The 21,767-nt window shown below is 42.7% G+C and overlaps 1 protein-coding gene and 1 pseudogene across 2 annotated transcripts; one reads left to right on the plus strand and one right to left on the minus strand.

The window, feature by feature from the left end:
- LOC127009352 (solute carrier family 28 member 3-like) lies at nucleotides 1-21,642 on the plus strand. 2 transcript variants are annotated; one of them, XM_050882323.1, is made up of 14 exons: nucleotides 1-165; nucleotides 7,013-7,171; nucleotides 8,189-8,287; nucleotides 8,470-8,574; nucleotides 8,793-8,873; nucleotides 9,449-9,534; nucleotides 9,873-10,026; nucleotides 10,686-10,880; nucleotides 11,713-11,874; nucleotides 12,087-12,340; nucleotides 12,823-12,997; nucleotides 15,220-15,378; nucleotides 17,149-17,329; nucleotides 18,242-21,642. In XM_050882323.1, exons 2-14 carry the CDS (start codon nucleotides 7,040-7,042, stop codon nucleotides 18,265-18,267), a joined length of 1,809 nt encoding a protein of 602 aa, XP_050738280.1. In that variant the 5' UTR covers nucleotides 1-165; nucleotides 7,013-7,039; the 3' UTR covers nucleotides 18,268-21,642. The 2 variants fall into 2 exon arrangements, with proteins under 2 accessions (XP_050738280.1, XP_050738279.1); XM_050882322.1 differs by lacking the exon at nucleotides 1-165 and adding an exon at nucleotides 1,210-1,364.
- LOC127009353 (serine beta-lactamase-like protein LACTB, mitochondrial) overlaps nucleotides 17,337-21,767 on the minus strand; it is a 17,641-nt pseudogene continuing 13,210 nt past the window's right edge.

Raw genomic sequence — 21,767 nt, forward strand, 5'->3', positions numbered from 1 at the left:
AGCAGCCCGGGAGAGTTGCTCGAGACGGAGACTCAACCGTATCCAACAAGGAGTACCAGAGTGATTTTGCAGGGCGGGGCGAGAACACGGGTAGCGGCGGTGCAGGGGAAGCCGAACAATATTGTGATCACATATCTATCTGGTGCAATTCCGGCCACTACTGAGGTATGTAGTTATTGGTAAAGATTCGTATTAGGTCCGTGCCAGTATCTCATAATCTACTTTATGAAACATCAGTATCTCTTCATATATCTTTTCTACAAACCTTCAACAGTCATGGAAACGCTTTGAAAATCCAATTCAAGGACTTTTTTTTTACTCTTGAAAATAGGGGATAATGTTTACGGAAGCGCGTCGCCTCCTCTGGCGACGGCCGCGACGACGCTGCAGCCGCCGCAGCCGTAAAATAGCTCGCAGAGGGTTTAGGGTCGGGGAGCATATTTAAACTACTCCAACCGAACTTTACGACCTACTAACGGGGGGGCTGCGCCCCCCTCGACCCCCCCCTTCTAACGTAGCCCCCCCTGGACCCCCCCCCCACATGTATATGTGACTTATTTCAGCGAGGAGGTATTTCTCGCAACACCGGCTGCACCGCCGCCAGAGGAGGCGACACGCTTTCGTAAACATTATCCCCTATTTTCAAGAGTAAAAAAAAGTCCTTGAATTGGATTTTCAAAGCGTTTCCATGACTGTTGAAGGTTTATAGAAAAGATATATGAAGAGATACATATGTTTCATAAGGTAGGTAATGAGATACTGGCACGGACCTAAAACGAATCTTAACCTAGTTATTTTTCTACCCATGTTATACTCTTCTAATCTTATCTGCAAAACCACCTGTACATCGGCACGTAATCAAGCAATCAATCAAAGGAACGAAAGCCCTAATGAATAACGATTTCTGGCAAAGTAGGTCGAGCGTGAAGGGAATGGCGAACAAACTAAGTAATGGGTTCGAATCCCTCAAGCTGCCGCCATGCGATAGCTTAGGGAATTCTGTTACTCAACCAAGTTCGTGATATCCAGCCCGGAAAGGAGGAAAGCAACGGGTATGCTCACAAAGATTCGTCACTGATAAAAGCATCACATACCGTAAGTCTGCCGTGGTTTAGCTAGGTTGTGATTATTGCATTACCACCCGCCGGTATACTCTTGATACCGTAAGAAGCACTCAAATCCTGGTTTTGATTCCTGTTTATTGTCCCACACCGGAGCAATGCGTCATGTCCGACGTAAGCACTTAGGCACGCAGGTGGCACCCCGGTGCAAGGATAAGGTAGATTGTGGCAGCATTCGGCAGGAGGTTGTGTTCGGAGGAGGGCGTCGCCGAGAGAGAAACGCAGCTGTTTCATTTATGTCCAGTGAGTGCCTATAAAGAGAAGCGGTATTTGATTGAGTGTGTCTATATGTGACTTGTTAATGCTTGCGGTGCTACGCCACGTCTGGGATAGGAGTGCCATGCAGGGAAAAGGATTTGCTGGGATATTGAATGAAGTTTGTAGTATGAAGTGCTCTTAGGTGCTATGGGCCGCACTTTCAAATGTGTGTGTATGTTGTTTCATCCAGCGGATGACGTCGGTGCGCCGGAAATTCCGACGCTGTAAGCCAACACATTTGACTTTTACCCGGAAGCCGAGGAAACGGCTGCCCACACACCACACGCTCTTGTCCCTGTTGGTGAAGATATATTTCAACCTTACGCCTCGATTGTCCCGGTAAATAAAGTAATTCCTAAAGTTTCCATGGTGAATATCGCCCTAAAACACATAAAAGCATATATCAAAAACCTGCTTTTGGCCACGGAATTCATTACTGGTTGATATCTCCCACCCAACGATTAGTCTTGGCTTTGAATAACTATCACCTCCATCCGCCGCGCATGCGAGGACTCTACCTAATCGCCAGCCTTTGTATGCGGTAGCGGCGACTTACGGCTCTAGATAGTTTTTATCCCATCAAAGAGACTTGTAAACGAAGCGAAGATATTTGAAAATCGGCTAGTTGTAAATTGTGGCCGAGTTTGATTCCTCTTAACCACTCCACAGCAGCTCTTGATTACGCTTCACAAACAATTGTTGCCGAAGTTTTGTTGTCTGTGTGCACTAGATTATACTAAAACGACGTGTAATAGCCCTTAAGGAGCATTTATTTATTGAAATTTACTTCGTGTCGTACTGCTGTGATGTTTTAGACTTGTTTGGGTAAAAATTCGTTTTAGTGCCGTGCCAGTATCTCATTATCTACTTTATGAAACATCACTATCTCTTCATATATCTTTTTCTAAAAACCTTCAACAGTCATGGAAACTCTTTCAAAATCCAATTCAAGGACTTTTTTCTTACTCATGAAAATAGGAGATAATGTTTACGAAAGCGCGTCGCCTCCTCTGGTGGCGGCCGCGGCGACGGTACCGCCGCCGCAACCGCAAAATAGGAGGGGGGGCTGCGCCCCCCCCCTGGACCCCCCCTCACACACGCATGTATATGCGACTTATTTCTGCGAGGAGGTATTTCTCGCAACACCGACTGCACCGCCGCCGCGGCCGTCGCCTGTTATTTTTATGTAAATACTGCGAATTTTATCATGGAGCATGAATATAACCTAACCTAACCTTAGCTTACCTTACCTTACCAAACCTAACAAAACCCTCTGCGAGCTATTTTGCGGCGTCGGCGGCACCACCATCGCCGCGGCCAGCACCAGAAGAGGCGACGCGCTTTCATAAACATTATCCCCTATTTGCAAGAGTAAAAGAAAAAGTCCTTGAATTGGATTTTGAAAGCGTTTCCATGACTGTTGAAGGTTTGAAGAAAAGATATATGAAGAGCTACTGATGTTTCATAAGGTAGGTAATGACTAATGAGATGCTGGCATGGTACTAACACGAATTTTAATCCTTCGTGGATCCCACATGTGATACTTGATTCTGAAACACACACACACACACACACACACACACACACACCAACTTGTCATGGCTTTTAAGGATTTATTGGCAGACTAGATGAAGTAATATAAACAAACAAAGAGTGCAGCGTCGGCAAACTGATAAGGCAGCTGTCCCGCGGCCCTCTCAACCCCTGGCACTGAATGAAGAGGTGGATAAATCTCTCCCGGGGATCTCTTAATGAAGTGATCCATCAAGAATGCAGCGGTAACTCGTATCCACACATCCCTGGCTGCCTCGTATTATTTAGAGATCGTAAGTGACTTTGACAGAATGCCGCTCGGCTTCCTCGGCATTTAGATAAGAGAACAAGAGTTTCCACTCGAAAGGTTGGAGGAGAACGCGTTTATGCGATTGAAAGTTGTTTGAAATTCCGAGAAAATAGTTGTAAGTATCATGGGAACGACTTTTTTCAAGGAAGACAAGATTACCGAAAGCCCAGTGATGCGATCCATGCTCATCTTGAATACTAGTAAATAAACGGAGATGTCTTTTTTCTTATAATCAAATGTCCCTTTAACCATTCTAACAAAACACATGGCCGAGTGAACAACGTCGTGGCGTGAGAGTCAAGGAAACACGCCATGCAGGACGCCTTCACGTGACTCGCGGGTTCATTAAAAGATAAGATAAAGGTGGAAGTCAACAGTTAAGGTGATAATCATGATTTTTCCGTGTACGAACGATAAGCGTTGAGATACCGTTCCCAGTAAGTGTCAGGTTACGGTGAATGAAAATGCACATCTGCTGCTTCATGATAACTTTGTGCTTTGTTTTTTCTGTCCACCAATGCCGATGACTCACCACGCTGCCCGCGCCACCGAAGGTCACAATCTTGGGCCAACTGCGTAAATTCACGAGCCTTAGCTATTCACGCGACCTGGACTCACGAATAATGTAAACAAAAATGTCAGTCCTTATTTTTACCGATGTGCTCTTTTATGCAGCGGTATTATATTTTTTCCTGTTCGTCTTATGTAACACCATTATTTTGATCATATTTCAGCATTTCTTCAGCAATGATATGAGCACCTCGAGCTTGCTTTGGCCTCCCATAGTCTATGTATTCCCTCCCCTCTCTATCCACCCCTTTCCCCTTCTCTCTATACTGGCCTCCCTCCCTTCCTTACTCTCTCTACTGCCCCCTCCCTTTCCCTCTCTATCCACCCCCTTTCCCTTTTCTCTATACTGACCTCCCTTCCTTAGTCTCTCTACTGGCCCCCCTCCCTCCCCTCTTTATCTACCCCTTCTCCTTCTCTCTATACTGACCTCCCTCCCTTCCTTAGTCTCTCTACTGCCCCCTTCCCTCCCCTCTCTACCCACCCCCTTCCCCTTCTCTCTATACTGACCTCCCTCCCTTCCTTAGTCTCTCTACTGCCCCCTTCCCTCCCTCTTCCCTTCTCTCTATACTGATCTCCTCCCTTCCTTAGTCTCTACTGCCCCTTTCCTCCCCTCTCTATCCACCCCCTTCCCCTTCTCTCTATACTGACCTCCCTCCCTTCCTTAGTCTCTCTACTGCCCCCTTCCCTCCCCTCTCTATCCACCCCCTTCCCCTTCTCTCTATACTGACCTCCCTCCCTTCCTTAGTCTCTCTACTGACCCCTTCCCTCCCTTCTCTATCCACCCCCTTCCCCTTCTCTCTATACTGACCTCCCTCCCTTCCTTAGTCTCTCTACTGCCCCCCTTTCCTCCCCTCTCTATCCACCCCCTTCCCCTTCTCTCTATACTGACCTCCCTCCCTTCCTTAGTCTCTCTACTGCCCCCATCCCTCCCCTCTCTACCCACCCCTTCCCTTCTCTATACTGACCTCCCTCCTTCCTTAGTCTCTCTACTGCCCCTTCCTCCCTCTCTACCCACCCCTTCCCCTTCTCTCTATACTGACCTCCCTCCCTTCCTTAGTCTCTCTACTGCCCCCATTTCCTCCCCTCTCTACCCACCCCCTTCCCCTTCTCTATACTGACCTCCCTCCCTTCCTTAGTCTCTCTACTGACCCCTTCCCTCCCATATCTTCCAACCCCCTTCCCATTCTCTGTATCCTGACCTCCCTCCCTTCCTTAGTCTCTCTACTGCCCCCTTCCCTCCCCTCTCTACCCACCCCCTTCCCCTTCCCTCTGTTCTAACCTCCTCCTTCCTTAGTCTCTACTGCCCCTTCCTCCCTCTCTATCCACCCCTCCCTTCTCTCTATACTGACCTCCTCCCTTCCTTAGTCTCTACTGCCCCCTTTCCTCCCCTCTCTACCACCCCCTTCCCCTTCTCTCTATACTGACCTCCCTCCTTCCTTAGTCTCTACTGACCCCTTCCTCCCTCTCTATCCACCCCTTCCCCTTCTCTATACTGACCTCCCTCCTTCCTTAGTCTCTACTGCCCCCCTTTCCTCCCCGCTCTAACCACCCCCTTCCCCTTCTCTCTATACTGACCTCCTCCTTCCTTAGTCTCTCTACTGCCCCTTCCCTCCCTCTCTATCCACCCCTTCCCTTCTCTCTATACTGACCTCCTCCCTTCCTTAGTCTCTACTGCCCCCTCTCCCCTCTCTATCCACCCCTTCCCCTTCTCTGTACTGACCTCCTCCTTCCTTAGTCTCTCTACTGCCCCTTCCTCCCTCTCTATCCACCCCTTCCCTTCTCTCTATACTGACCTCCTCCCTTCCTTAGTCTCTCTACTGCCCCCTTTCCTCCCCTCTCTACCACCCCCTTCCCCTTCTCTATACTGACCTCCCTCCTTCCTTAGTCTCTCTACTGCCCCTTCCCTCCCTCTCTATCCACCCCTTCCCCTTCTCTGTACTGACCTCCCTCCTTTCCTTAGTCTCTCTACTGCCCCCTTCCCTCCCCTCTCTATCCACCCCCTTCCCCTTCTCTCTATACTGACCTCCCTCCCTTCCTTAGTCTCTCTACTGCCCCCTTCCCTCCCCTCTCTATCCACCCGCTTCCCCTTCTCTCTATACTGACCTCCTCCCTTCCTTAGTCTCTCTACTGCCCCTTTCCTCCCTCTCTACCCACCCCCTTCCCCTTCTCTCTGTACTGACCTCCCTCCCTTCCTTAGTCTCTCTACTGCCCCCTTCCCTCCCCTCTCTATCCACCCCCTTCCCCTTCTCTCTATACTGACCTCCCTTCCTTAGTCTCTCTACTGCCCCTTCCTCCCCTCTCTATCCACCCCTTCCCTCTCTCTATACTGACCTCCCTCCCTTCCTTAGTCTCACTACTGGCCCCCTTTCCTCCCCTCTCAAACCACCCCCATCCCCTTCTCTCTATACAGACCACCCACCCTTCCTTAGTCTCTACTGCCCCTTCCTCCCCTCTCTACCCACCCCTTCCCTTCTCTCTATACTGACCTCCCTCCTTCCTTAGTCTCTCTACTGCCCCCTTCCCTGCCCTCTCTATCCACCCCCTTTCCCTTTTCTCTATACTGACCTCCCTCCCTTTCTTAGTCTCTCTACTGCCCCCTTCCCTCCCCTCTCTATCCACCCCCTTCCACTTCTCTCTGTACTGACCTCCTCCCTTCCTTAGTCTCTACTGCCCCCTTTCCTCCCTCTCTATCCACCCCTTCCCTTCTCTCTATACTGACCTCCCTCCCTTCCTTAGTCTCTCTACTGCCCCTTCCCCCTCTCTACCCACCCCCTTCCCCTTCTCTCTATACTGACCTCCCTCCCTTCCTTAGTCTCTCTACTGCCCCCTTCCCTTCCCTCTCTGTCTGCCCCCTTTCCATTCTCTCTATAATGACGTACCTCCCTCCCTCCCTCAGTCTCCATACTGGCCCCCTTCTCTCCCCTTTCTTTCTACCCCCCTTCCCTTCTCTCTATACCTCCCTCTCTCCCTCCCTTACTCTCTACTCGCCCCCTTCCCTTCCCTCTCAACCTGCCCCCTTCCCTTCTCTATATACTGACCTCCCTCGATCCCTTACTTTCCTCTCCATATCTCTCTGCCCAGCGTCCAAATAAATGCCTCCACCTGGTTACATTTCATTACATGTTACAGCTGCTTCCCTGCTCCTCAGCACAAACATAACTTGAAAACATGATTCATTATCGAGTATACAGTAACGACCCTTCGTTTTCTTCATCACCAGGGCAGCACGTGGACGCCATTGTGAGCCATGAACCTTCACGCCAAGATCTCGCATCCGCCACATCCAGACGGCGAAATGCACGAGATGGAGAACGGCAGCGCCAATCCGGCCTACACAGCTGACCCCGACGAGCTGGATATCCCCGCCGTGACCAAGCAGGTGGGTGATTTACACGAGATCTACGCATGGCAGCTCTCAAGAACCAGCAGGGACCATATTCTCAAACGCTTCGCCGCACTTATATCTGTACTTTCTTATATCCGTACTTTCTTATATCAACACTTGCAATACTTTCCATTTCCACAATTTCACACACACACACTGATCACCCCCAACAGCTGTTTTCACACACATCGCCTCACATTCGCTGCCTTGGAAGTGTAGCTTCGTACTTAGATCAGTCAAAAAAAAAAAAATGGTGTTCGAACTAATTCTGTGTGTACTTTGCGTTAATCTATTTTAGAAGGCAACAGGGATCGCAGTATCACGTCGTAAGTTCTAGGGATCACCATCAGTCAGTCACGTCATTATATATATATATATATATATATATATATATATATATATATATATATATATATATATATATATATATATATATATATATATATATATATATATATATATATATATATATATATATATATATATATATATATATATATATATATAGATATATATATATATATATATATATATATATGTAATCTTTCCAAGCCTGCCCCTTTGACAATTAAATATCAAAAAGTGAAGTTACTACAACAATGAAGTTCAATACACATACATAGCTACTATATAGAAAGAGGGATAGATACAGATATATTTTGTTGCTGTTGGCTGTATGAAGTATTTTTAATGGTTTATAGAAATAAATATAAAATTGAGAGGATCTGCCAAGCTGGCTGTGTAAATATTTTCCTTTGTATGCTTTGTGGTGTGATCATCATGGATGGATTTTTGTTCCTGGTCTCTGGACTCTAAAAGTACTAAGGAACCTGTCACTGTCAGTTTATATACTTTGGTTGTCTCTGTCCAAAATCTAGGCCATCATGGTAATTTACAGTAACTTTGCAGGGATGCATATCCAGTATTTAGCATGGAGCATATGCACCTAATGAATGCACTGAATTTTGGTAATTTTTTTACGTTTGAGCAGATTGGTTTTCTTGCTTTCAGGGTTCATTGGTGAGCTCCAGTCCTGATCCTTTCGATGATGAGGATGAGCAGGAGAACTTTCTGACTATGTTGCCTGGCGCCCACCACTTCAAGAACTCGGTATTTGGTGTTCTTGAGTGTTACGTGTATTTAAATTTAGTGTTGCTGTATGTGGTGTTATTTTCTACTGATCCTTATTTCTTGATGCTGTAGTGTTGCTGAATGTACTAACAAAGATGGAGTACATATACAAGAGTTGCTGAAAAAGGTCCGGAATAAAATCCGCTTTCTTTGCTTTCCAGGCGAAATTCTTGTCCACCTGGAGAAAGTTCATTGTCTCTATGTTGGTTGCTGCGGCCTACGTCGCCTACGTCATTGCAATTCTCATCATACAGACCAAAGCTGAAGTAAGTTGTGTTTGCAGTTGTGCTTCAATGTTACATTATCTTGGGTGGTGGAAAAAAACATCATTACCAAGTTTATCGTGTTGGCAAACTGAAAACGTGACAGAATTCATGGTGTTGTCATTTGCATCACTAATTTTGCCATTTACAGAATCCAGCTGATTGTGTTATGCTGCATTGCTGTATTTGTAGCTGTCTTTCTTTTCTTAATGCTGTGACAGGAAACCAACTACTGGTGTGAGGCCGACGGCTTGGTTATCATCATCACAGGTCTGCTCTTCCTGGGACTCTTCTACTTCCTGGTGAGTAGAATCATCCCTCTCATCTAAGTGACTCTTGCACACCATCCATATGTAAACAGGACTGAGGCATTCTAATGGTAAGCTGTAGGAACTAATGAAAGTGACCAAAAGGTTTTTTTCCATTATTAGATCAAAATTATCAAGGGCTAGCAGATGGCAGGGTCAGTGAGATCTTCCTCCACGAGTTAGAAGAATGTTTGTTCAGTGATTGACTTGTTTCTTACTGACTCAAGGAATTCATCTTTCATTCCGAGGCCAGATATTTGTCATAAAATCTATAATCAATTAAGGACTAGAGAATGTATAGACATGCTGCATAATCTCCTGCCTTCAACTTCCATTTCCTCATACTTAACTCGTTCACGAGGGGATTATCAAGACACCTCTCCAACCAAAACTGGCCCCCTCTTCTGGACACTTGTACTGATGCCTACTCTTCTTGCTGGAGCAGTGCTTAGCGAGCTTTCTTGTTCTCTGATTTTGTTGCCCTTGAGCTTGTTTCATTGCTGTAAAAAAAATGCTGTTGAAATGAAAGATCAGACAATGTGAAGAATAATGTACCATATATTTTCCAGGTTGTCAAGGTGTTTTGGGCAGAGGTGCTGAATGAGAAACTGGTCAAGCCAGTGAACAGATTAACGGACAAGATTTTAAGATATAAGTAAGTTACCGGAGCTGTAATCATAACACCATAACAAGATAAATTTAATGAAGACAAACATTGCTGAACATGAAAAGAATAAATCCTGGAAATCAGTAGAATAATCAAGGGAAATATATAGACTGGGGAAAGTGTACAACCTTTGCTGTAATCATAATATAATAACAAGACAGATTTAGGGATGACAAACATTGATCAATATAAAAAGAAGAAATCCCCGAAATCAGTAAAGAAAATTAAAGGAAACTAAATAGACTGGGGAATGGTCCTTGAATTCCTATCTCCTTCATATCTCAAGTACGTAATTAACATTTTTGGGGCATTCTTCAACCCAACAGGTGGGCTCCGTGGTTGTTCTTCCTGGTCCTGGTCATCGGGGCCGTTGTCTTCATTGCAGTGGATTCCAAGGATGACAGGCTCCGCCTCCAGTCCCTCATCGGCGTGGTGGTGCTAATGGTGTTTGGCTTCGTCTTCTCCATAGCTCCCAAAAAGGTTTGTCGTATATGATATAACAATGCAGGAGGGTTAGCTAAAGAGACAGTTCACATCCTCACCATTACTGATTGGAGGATTCTTCAGAACAGAAAACAGTAAGTCTGTTTATGCCTGGGGTGGGAACATCAAGATCTGAAAACTTCACATGCCTTCATAGTACACTTAAATAGCAGGATACATAAACAAGTCATTTGACAGATTGCCTTTGCCCACGGTGATATGGATTCACTGATATTGTTGATACATGTACAGAAGGACAAAAATTTGGACCTTCGTCACTTTTGCTGCCCATCTTACTTTGTGGCTATGAGACGTGGACATTAGAGACTCGCTTGAAGAGGTGAATTGACACCTTCACAGAATCATGAAGCCACATGGCAGTTTCTGGTCATTCATTTTTTATTGCATTACTTATTTGAAAATGTCTTTAATTTACCTTCTGTTTTTTTGCATTTACTGCTTTATTCAATTAATTTTTTATTCATTTATATCCATTTATTCACAACCTTAAAAAAAAAAAAAAAAAAAAAAAACAGGATTAGTTTTAGTCTCTTCCCAGAACACTGTTTTTAGCCTTCCTTCAGTAAGAGGATGGCTTTTCCTTACATTTCACTGGTTTTCTAACATTTCAAGTTGAAGAAATTTATATTCCACAGATTAAGTGGCGCCATGTGGCCTGGGGCATGGCTCTGCAGTTCATTCTTGGGCTGATGATCCTGCGGTGGCCCTTTGGTCGCTCCGTGTTTGAGTGCTTGGCAGCCAAGGTTGCCACCTTCCTCGCCTTCACAGATGCAGGATCAGCCTTTGTATTTGGATATTTAGCCGTTCCTGATGCAATTTTTGCATTTTCTGTGAGTTCTTAGAATATGGCAAAAGTTGTTTAAACCAACATTATCAACAGGGACTGCTTTCCTAAGCTAGAGTAGTAAGTCAGATGAAGAAGCCCAAGGATGCAAGAAAAACAAGAGGAAAATTATTACCAAGTGACAGGCTACACACTGCATAATATAAGCCCTGATAAGCAGACTTGACACCCTTGATAAATCAGCAGACACCTCACAGCTTATCTCTGTTTCCTTGACCTTGAGCAAAGTTACTTATTCACTGGTAATATATTAACTGTAGGGCAAATACCGACACATTCACTTTCTTTGTGTGCTTCCATTTAAACCTTATAAGCTCTGTAACAGTACAAAGTTAAGTTGCAATTTTTGTTACATTAGAGTGAGTTTAAGCATAAGTTTAGCATTGTGTCCACAGTATCACAAATCTGAAGCAGCACTAGAAAAGATGAGTCTGAAATGACCATTACCAGTAGTCCATTTAGTAGGGAATTTCAGTTATATTGCAATATTATTGACATTAATGACTCTTGAAGTCTCTCAGCCTGTATTGAGATATAGACTGTAGGTTGTAGAGACATTTAATTGGTGTTATCCCTTTCATAGATTATTCTTTTCTCCTTTTTTTTAACTGAGGGTTTTCGCATATTTCTGCCTATGCAAGGAACCTGGTCCCTGATGATAAGTTTTCAGTGTGGTGTCATACAATCTGTAACTATTGACTTAAGATGAATGTGCAAAATCTTTAATATTCAGGTAATTTATTGCCAGCTCACCACCATAGGCTCTGATAGATCATTTATATTTTGATGACATGACTAATCTTTCCTCACCCTTTCAGGTTTTGCCAGTTATCTTGTTCTTCAGCTTCTGCATCCAGATCTTGTACTACTACGGGGTGATGCAGTGGGTGGTGCTCAAGTTGGGCTGGTTCCTGCAGGTTACAATCGGCACCACAGCTTGTGAAAGTATCAATGCTGCTGCCAACATCTTTCTGGGCCAGGTGGGTGTGTGGGTATGGGTGTGGATGTGTGGGTGTTGGCAGGGAGGGGTTGTACTTACCTAGTTGATATACAGAGGTAAGATATACAGAAAGTGAGCTACACTCGTGTCTTTAAATAGCACTAAAGGGTGTCATGTAAGATAGTTTGGGAACCAGTGATGTAGCACAAGTCAATTCACAATGTCACCAAATAACTGACGTCAACCTTCCAGACCGAGGCACCACTGCTCATCAAGCCGTACATCCCCATCATGACAAAGTCGGAGCTCCATGCAGTGCTCACCGGGGGATTTGCCACAGTGGCCGGCTCTGTCATGGCAGCATACATATCATTTGGTGTGAACCCTGCCCACCTCCTCTCAGCCTCTGTTATGAGTGCCCCGGCAGCTCTGGCATTCTCCAAGCTCTTCTACCCTGAGACGAAGAAGTCTCAGACCGATGTCAAGAATATACAGATGGTAAAAGGGTTAGTAGATCTTTGGCTTTTGTATCAGTTTTCTTAATAATAATAATAATAATAATAATAATAATAATAATAATAATAATAATAATAATAATGTTAATTATTGTATTAGATCTGCTATATAAGTCTCATATGAAGGGATTAAAAGATTCTACATAAACCACATTCTTGCCCTCATCCCAGACCTGACTGCATAGGGTCACCAGGCACTGCATTTTGTCATGCGAAACACTTTTGACACTCTCCCAAAATTAAGAATAATTGGCCCATAATATTAATTTTCAAAGGGTTGCATGACTCATAAAAAGTACCTAGTATGTAGCATAACATGGGGATGGGAAAAAATTGAAGCCGTGTAGCTGTCATGGTCATGCACTATTGTGAACGTTTTTTTAATGGTATTCTTCATCTATATATATTATTTCTATTAAATCAGTGACATCCCATGACATAAATCAGTCCATGTCGCTTGTGTCTGTCCGCAGGGATGAGGCCAACCTGCTCCACGCTGCCATGGTGGGAGTCACTAACGCCATCCCACTAGTTGCAAATATTGCAGCCAATCTTATTGCTTTCTACGCCTTCATTGAGTTTGGCAGCTATGTTTTCAACTGGACCTGTATCTTGGCAGGGGCTGAGGATGGCACCTGCTCCCTAGAGGCTCGTGACTTTGTTTTCTGAGTGAAAGTTGTTTTTAACTTCAATAATGGTTATTGTATCAGTGATATAAACAGATAGATAGACAGGTTAGAAGGAATGGTGATGAAAGGGTTTGCATTATGTCTCCCCAAGAGTATGGACAGGAGTGGATGGGCCTGCATGGTGTGAAAAGAGTAAAGTTGATGACAGGGAAGATATGTATCGTAAAGTATGCATTGGTGTCTGTATGCCCCAGTGAATAATAGGGGAAAGAAAGAAAACATTGAAGAGAATTTGAGAGGATTTAGGCCAGTGCTTTAGAAGCTTGGGGAATGAAAGAATATTTATGCATGGGGATATGAATTTGAGAATTGGAAGCATGGAGATTAAGGCTGTGGTTGAGAAATGAGTTGTTGAAGGAGTAAATGAGAATGGACAATACCTTTTGGGTGCTTGTGCTGAGATGGGTTTGCTCTTGGCAAACAGCTTCTGTCACCACAAGTTTGTCCAGATGTATACTTAAGGGGAGCGTCCAGTTTTGAACGGGGTTGCCATATCTCTGGTAATTATGCATGAATCACTCTGATTTTTATGCTGTGAAGTATTGACAACCTGTACATCAATTTTAGACATTCAGTCCCATTCTAGTCTCCAGACCCGCCAGCCCCCAACAGCCCCTTCTGAAATTTACGAGTGCTATTCTGGCGTTATTATTGGCCCCACAGCCTTCATTTTTTTGTGGCTAAGACACTTTATTATATAGTGTGTTTCTAAACTTTTAGATTTTTTAATTTTGCTTTTGTTTTTGTATCATGAATTTTTTCATGTTTTTCTTTTTTTTTTTTTACTTTTTTTGCCAAAAAAATATTAATATAAAATGACGGCTCACTTATATATAAAAAAACGCAGCGTACTTTTGATTAAGAAACATTCCTCTGCTGTTTAGTTTTTGTTTCATTAAAATCAAGCTAAAACTGGCCCCAAAATAGATTTTAGAAGGGTATTAACTTATTTTTTGAGATACGGGCCGATAAAGTTTATTCATTGATCTCACACCTGTCATTACATACTAGGAAGGTTTTCAGGTACGATATGTTTTATTATGATTATATGCAAGCCTGCAAATCCAACATCATCTATCACAGACAGGTATGTCAATGATATGTTGGTCCTCAAGATCTTGGATGTCTGACGCCCAGCTATCACTGCTTCCGGTTTCGAAGTGTTCTTGAAGTTACAGCTTGTGCAGTGCATGACTATGGTGTTTTCGTATGCATCAGGCTTGAAACTATAATCATAGGCAGGATCTGGGCATGAACAACGAGAGGAAAGTAGGCTTTTCAGCCTCCTTTTCGTCAGCATGACAATCTCGTCGTCACTTTCCACATCTTCATCTCTAGTCTCCATGTCTAGAAGATTTTCTCTAGCAGAGAGTAACGAGGTATCTTCTGTGTCCTTTCCTTGACTCTCCTTTGCGTGGGATGTGCTGGGCTATGATGTGCTTGCCGTGGGAGTGACGAGTGTGGCGGAGAGTGGTGGTGGCGAGTGCGTGGGCAGCACGGGTTCATCTGCCGCGGTGGTGGTGTCAGGTTCAGCATGCTGTATTTTTCTCCGTTTCACATCGATGCTCTTCATCCAGGCATCCTTACTCTGCTTCTTCCTCTTAGATACCCGTCCCATGGCTGTGAGCAGGCAAAAAGCAGGAAACAGCGGGAAAATAAGCAGCGGTCTCGAGTCTACGCGAGGACAAATGGCGAGCGTCTACTCTCCTTCACAGCTTGGCAGGCACTAGCATCTCGGGCTTCTCGGCTGACAGTCCCAGCTCCCCACACACACTAGCTTTTAGTGTTGCCATATCATGTTCACCAAAAAATATAAAGATTTTGCCGTTCTTTCCACAGTTTTGGGGGAAAGAACCCGACGCTATCGATGTATACAAACACACGTGGTTGAGTACCGGACCTTTAAATGGGATTTAAACCAAAAGTATCGTGTGTTTTACCATAAATCTTTGTGAAATGATAGCCAATGTGTAACCCAACCACATTTTTTTTTTCACAAAAAGTAATATTTTTCATAATTTTTTGGTCTTCAAACCGGACACTTCCCTTAAGCAAGGGTAAAAGAGGAGTTTGATAGATTACAGTTCAAAAATATACAAACAAAATAGAATCAGAGCTAATCATTCACCACAAGGATTCGTAGCAAATATAAATTCCTTCAAAAATCATATTAATTTACAGAGTTTGTTTGGCTGGATCTTCATGCCACTGGCGTGGGTGTTGGGAGTGGAGTGGTACGAGTGTGACAAGGTGGGCAAACTTATTGGACTCAAGACCATCATAAATGAATTTGTGGCATATCAGGAGCTGGCAAGGATGCTGGAAGCTGGAGAGTTGTCGGTGAGTACTTTAAGGCAGAGTAAATTTGCTTATTATGGATAATGACTATGTTAAGATTTGGTGGGTGAAGCGAACATGGAGCAGTCACCCTTTTGGGGGCTGGTTTACACAGACACACAGACATGCATGGACTGCCAGTAGGACATGGAAACTTCGTTGTTATAGTTTTCCTTTATTCCTATGATGTGGCTTCGGTCAAAGGGTCCTCCATTTTGTATGCCGTACATGCCAAGTGTAGATGTGAAACTGAGGAGAGAAATTGAAAACCTCAGCAAAATACATATCCTGGCTCTTTGCACCAAATCCTATGTCATATATTGTTGCATTCTTAGCTTAAGCTATTCTTAACACTCTTACACATAGTATGTGAACACTACATAGCTTAACATTGTCATAACATAGAAATATTAGCAAAAGATACTGACCTCCAGTGCCACGGATCGAATCACCACTCCATCCCCGCTGATTAAGCATTCTATCCACTTATAAGCGACAGACCCGCATACCCAAACAAAGGAGTGTCAGCAGTTGTGCGTAAGTGTTCTTAAAAGCCTCCGCTGGACTGGCCATGTCCTACGAATGGACCCCTCCCGACTCCCCAGGATCATGCTCTACAGGGAACTTGTCACCGCAACAAGACCCTGAGGAGGACCAAAGCGCCAGTACAAAGACCAGCTCAAGCGCCTCCTGGCCCAAACCAACATTGAACTTTCCTCGTGGGAGCAAACTGCCAGGGACAAAGAAGCCTGGAGGACACCTGTCCGTGACGGCACCACAGCCTTCGAGGAGAGCATGAGACAGCATGAGGAGGATAAATGAAGAAAGGAGAGACTGGAACAACCTCGTCCTCCTCCTGCTCTCCCATGCAGCTTCTGCTCACGACTCTTCCATCACCGACTAGGGCTCCTAAGTCGTGTCTGACACAAACATCAGCCGAGGAAACCAGATAACTGTTGACGAAACCGATGCTCAGACACGAGCTGGAGCTGATGACTATTTTGTGTTGGTATAATGCAATCCACCCATAGTCAGTCCTACTCTTTTTACTTCTTTAGATAATACATTAAGACAACTTTCTTATGCCACCAGTTTTCACTTAACCTTTTTTAAACAAATTTCTTAATTTTATGCCCTGTAATAACCCAGGCCACTTGCAGTAGCACCATGTTCATGGAACTGTGACCAGTATTGATCATTGCTATTCCCTAACAATCCCATTCACAAAACTTTACAATCATCTTTGTCATGTTTCATTTCCCAAGCCACCCAGCCATGCATGGCATTCTCAAAGCTTCATGCATTCTGCCTTCATTCTATTTCATAATACACCTCAAGGTATATTGATATTGTTACAGAATAAGGATTGAATTTGGCAAGACATGTGTAATTTACAGTACAGATTAAACTATCATTTTATTTTTGTCCCAAAGCCTGTAGGGATTAAGTTTTTTTTTTCTCGTGCAAAAGAAAGCAGCAGTGGGTGTATTATATCAAATTTGATTCTCTCACAGCCTATTCAAGTGCCATAAAGTGCACTATAGGAACAGCCCATTTAACTGCTAAATATTGATAAAAAAAAAGCTGTTGTACATGATATAGTTACAACATGACTGCACAGTTTTCTGGTAGTATTGTGAATTTATGAAATAATTGTATCCCTGTGATGCATCTAAATTCATTATAAGATTTTTTCAAGTATTTAAAACATTCCTTCAAATGCATAGTTAATGATAAGACACATCACATCTTATGCCACCTTTATGATTACAGCAAAGAGCAGAAGTGATTGCAACCTATGCATTGTGTGGATTCAGCAACATCAGCTCCATTGGCATCAACCTCGGAGGGTTCGGCGCCATGGCTCCCAGCCGCAGGGGAGACCTGGCAAAGGTGGTGCTGAGGGCCATGATTGCTGGCAGCTGTGCCTGTTTCCTCACGGCTGCCATAGCAGGTAAGGCAGTTAAAGGCCACCTCAATAACATGAATCAAAGCTCAGATTTCAGAAAGAAATGTTGACCACTGTTGTTTGTTTGATATGTTTAAAAACTATAAATACCTATTCACCAATGGCACTAGCAGGCACAGAGGCTGTGGCTTGTAATTCTTAGGTTCAAGGGTTGCCTTATACACTGATATACATGATATGTTATTGACTTAACATTTAGCTAATTTGCCCTTGCAAGCTTTTTTGAGCACCAATTACAAACAAATTGTAAGAGCACTGTGGTGTGAAGGTTTAAGTACACTCTTTACTTAGTTTTATTAGGGAACTTTATATTGCAAAGATAGAACTCTTATAATAAAACTGCAAAGAAAAAATGTATGCATAATAAGTGCATACATGTTTCCAAATTAAGAAACTTTATTAGTGGATATTGAAAAGTAATTCTTCTCACAAAGAAAACTAAAAAAAATTTCAAGGCATAGTGGACATGGAAACTTAGTTCCCATTTTCTCTAAGCTCATATCTTTATAGCACACAATGAAAGTTTTCATACTTGGATTATATTAGCACACAAAGATGGTTTTCATACTTGGATTATATTTGCTTCAGTCGGTGATGAGTTCTGACGTGCGTTTGAAGATTTCAAAGAAGGATTCTTTGTCACTATCACTCCATAAGCCTGATAGGTGGAGGACTTCTGAAATGAAGTTGAGAGAAATTATTTCCTTACTGTAAAGCTGAAAGTTGGAGAGGACTGGTTTTACGTTATGACACCCATTCATGCAAGGTGACAAAAAAAAGTTTTAAGTTCAAGTCATCACTGCAGGTTCATAGAAGTACTGAATTGTAAACTTATTTTACTCTTTAGTAATCACTGCACTTTGCTTTTGTATCTAAACTCTGCTTTTTTCCCGACAGGTACTTTGCTGAATGAAGTTAGTTAGACTCCAGGTCATCTTGAACATTATGCTTTTTATGAGGAAAATCAGTGGTGACAAGTATTCATCACACATGACCACAGGAAACACTGTGATAGTTGTTACAGCCACACAGGGGCTGTGCAACCCCTTCAAGAAAAGGAAATTAGTTTTAAGCATGTAGGTTTTAAAGAAACTTCTGTACATTACTTAGATTAGGCATTTTTACTACATTTTTAAGTACTTTTAAGTCATAATATTTATCAGTATATATATAAGACCAGTATATATATAAGAGGGCAAGTCGCCTAACATATTTTTAGCGTTTTTAATGGTCTGAAATGTCAGTTTTAATTGGAGGCATCAAAAGTACCCTGAATGAAGCAGTGATGAGCAGCAGCACCAGCCATTGCCACAGCAGAGGAAGCTGGTAATATGGCTTTCTTATATGGTTTAGTGTATACATAGCAGGCAAACTCAATACCCCAAGTTACACATGCTAGGTAAACTTTGCTAACATCACTGAGCTAAAGAGCTACTGTAAAAGTATAACACTACATTCAAAACTAGATAGGGTTGAAAACTTATCATGGTGAACAGAAATCAGAGAGTAATACAGTAAACCCTCTGGTATCCGGGTTGATAGAGCCACGGGGGCACCCAGATATGGTGTAGGTTAAGTCTACGGACCCGAAAACCCAAATTTTGCCTACCGCATTTAATGTATCATCAGCACAAACGAAGCTACTTAAGATCACGCCCACGACAGCCTTCCCGCCAGCATATATATATATATATATATATATATATATATATATATATATATATATATATATATATATATATATATATATATATATATATATATAGATATAGATATAGATATAGATATAGATATATCGGCGCCACGGTAAGCGCCCCAAACACCACACACAGGCAAAGCAATGCCTGGAGAAGGTAGGGCACACACGCAAAAGCAATTAGCTGGGCCATGGTGAACATAAACAATGGCGAGCGGGGCGCTTGTTGTGCGCAAGGTAAAGAGAATCTCTTTACCTTGGTGGTGCGGTATGCCGCCCGGGCAAAGCTTAGAGGCATCGTGCGGGATATCTGAACGACTTTTGGTGGCGCGCGACAATTTTTTAAAAAAATTTTTAGAAAAAAAATCCCATTTTGAAAACTCCCGGATACGGGCGAAGTCGGAGAACTGAGGGTTTACTGTACTTTGAAACCAAGTTTTACTTAGTCAATATTTGCACTAATTATGGAATCGGTTTTAGGAAATAGCATTTTCTTGTACATTAAATCCTCCTGCATACGATAGTACTTTCATATTTTAGATAAAGTACGATATATGAGGAGACTAGGAATGATTGTTCTCTGATAATACTCACCATAATTATTTTTTTACACTACTGAGTTTTGAAAATAGTGTTGTAGTTGTTCAATCACTGATTAATCTGATGATGCCAACAAGATTTCCCTATTTTGTTCAACAGATAAGGCAAGTAAACAGATATGAAATTTTTTGTCCCTACATAATTGTGTTGTTAGATGACCAAGACATCAAACACCCAGCCAATGAGCAGCTTCCATATATTTACTGGAATCAACTTTCAAATCAATATATACTTTGCGTAGATATTCCCGGTGTGCCAGGTTATCACTTGCTTGGTAACATGAAACTTTCAGCATATATGTGAAATATCAGAAAATATATGTAGGCTATTATACCTTTGCTGTATTGGTGGATGGAAGCCTGCATCCTCTTCACTATTGTAGCATTTTACATCATTACCTTCAAGGTTCAAGGAATCTCTGCAAGTCACTACTGTGTGTGTGTGTACAGAACAAAAAGTGCAAATTAGACTAGGTGCGGTATAGTTATGTAAACAGTGAAGATGATAAAGTGTTGTGTTGTAAGGATGAGACAACTATTCACTGTATAGTTTTTCATCTAAATCATGTGACTGATGGAAAGAGCAAATGATGAAAGACAGTACAACAGAGGAGCAGGATGGCTCACAACAGTCAAACAAGTTGAACATCACACCAGAGAGGAGCTGGGAACCTCCTTATGACAGATTCTGCAGAGCACACCTCATAGGCTATCGGGTAATATTTGTGTGTTGTTTTACATAGAATTGGTTCATAATTTGTCAAACGAAAATAATTAACCTAACACAGTGAAAGAAGAATCAGATAAATAATGTCATAAATGTACACAAGTGTAAATACCTGTACAACATTATATATTTACCTGAATTTACTTTCATTAGGTTAGAAGTTGGTTTGGCAAATAACCAACCCATCCTGTGTATAACACACACAAATATTACCTGATAGTCTGAGGTGTGCACTGCAGTTTGCCATAAGAAGGTTCCAGGCTCCTCTGGGATGTGATGTTCCTGCCACAACTCTCTTGATTGCTGCAATCCATCTTCTCTTCTGTTGTATTACTTTGTCTTTCATCATCTGCTCCTTGCATTTCAGATGGAAATCTATACCACTAAATATTCTCGTCTTTAAGTCAGAAATCATCCTGGTGCAACACAACTCTACAATCTTCATTGTTTATAAAGCTGCTATATTGCCTAGAGTCTAATTTGACCTTTTTGTCATTTGTGCTCACAGCAGCTCATAAACATTCTTGAGTCCTTTGAGTTAGTGTGACATGCTGTACAAAGCCATAATAGTTAGATGAGGATGCAAGCTTATGTCCACCAATGTCACAGTGATGTCCAACCCCTGCTGTGACATCATGAGCAAACTACCTATAGTTCCCCACAGAGCTCTTTCCCCGCTACTTGAATGTTCAATCAGCTGGACACTACGAGAATGAATGACCCTGTACTGGAAGCAACTGCAGTTATAGCTCAAGTAAATACTATTCTCAGAAGACACACACAAGCCTCACTGAAATTCTGGACGCCATCTCTGCCTTATTTACAAAAATTATGTCACAAAGCAGCGTGATCTATCTCCAAAGGTTACATGCGTTACAATTTCTTTTCTGGAATTCTCAAGTCAGAGGTGTGAATCGCGCTGTGCTCCGTGGTACAAACAAGAAGCAATGATGGCAGAGCAAGCATCCAAAATTATCTCCGTGTCATGTCATTTCTTGGGACTATGACTTTCTGCCTCCAGTACAAGGTTATCTTCGAGCTCTACAATAATCAGTAGAGAAGCTAAAAGAGTCACAGGAAGATGCCATCATCATAGTGCTCAGTTGGTCAGCATGGTGGAAAGAAAGAGCTCTGTGGGCATATGCAGAATGAATGGAGGATTAGTTTTCATAACCAAATTTATATTCAACACTGTCTGCTGTTGTGATCAGTGGGAGTATGATTTATAACCCTGTAACTTCTAGAAAAGAAAATCAATAAAGTGAAATTCTAAATAGTTGAGACTTTCAAACCCCATGAGTGGCCGAGGGTATGGAACCTTTTTGCCCATTATGGGATAAAAATAAAGTGAGTATAGTTCTATGTTTCAAAGCTTACCATTGACTGGAGCTACTTAATAAA

The sequence above is a fragment of the Eriocheir sinensis genome, chromosome 40 (assembly GCF_024679095.1).
Source record: "Eriocheir sinensis breed Jianghai 21 chromosome 40, ASM2467909v1, whole genome shotgun sequence".
NCBI lineage: Eukaryota > Metazoa > Arthropoda > Malacostraca > Decapoda > Varunidae > Eriocheir > Eriocheir sinensis.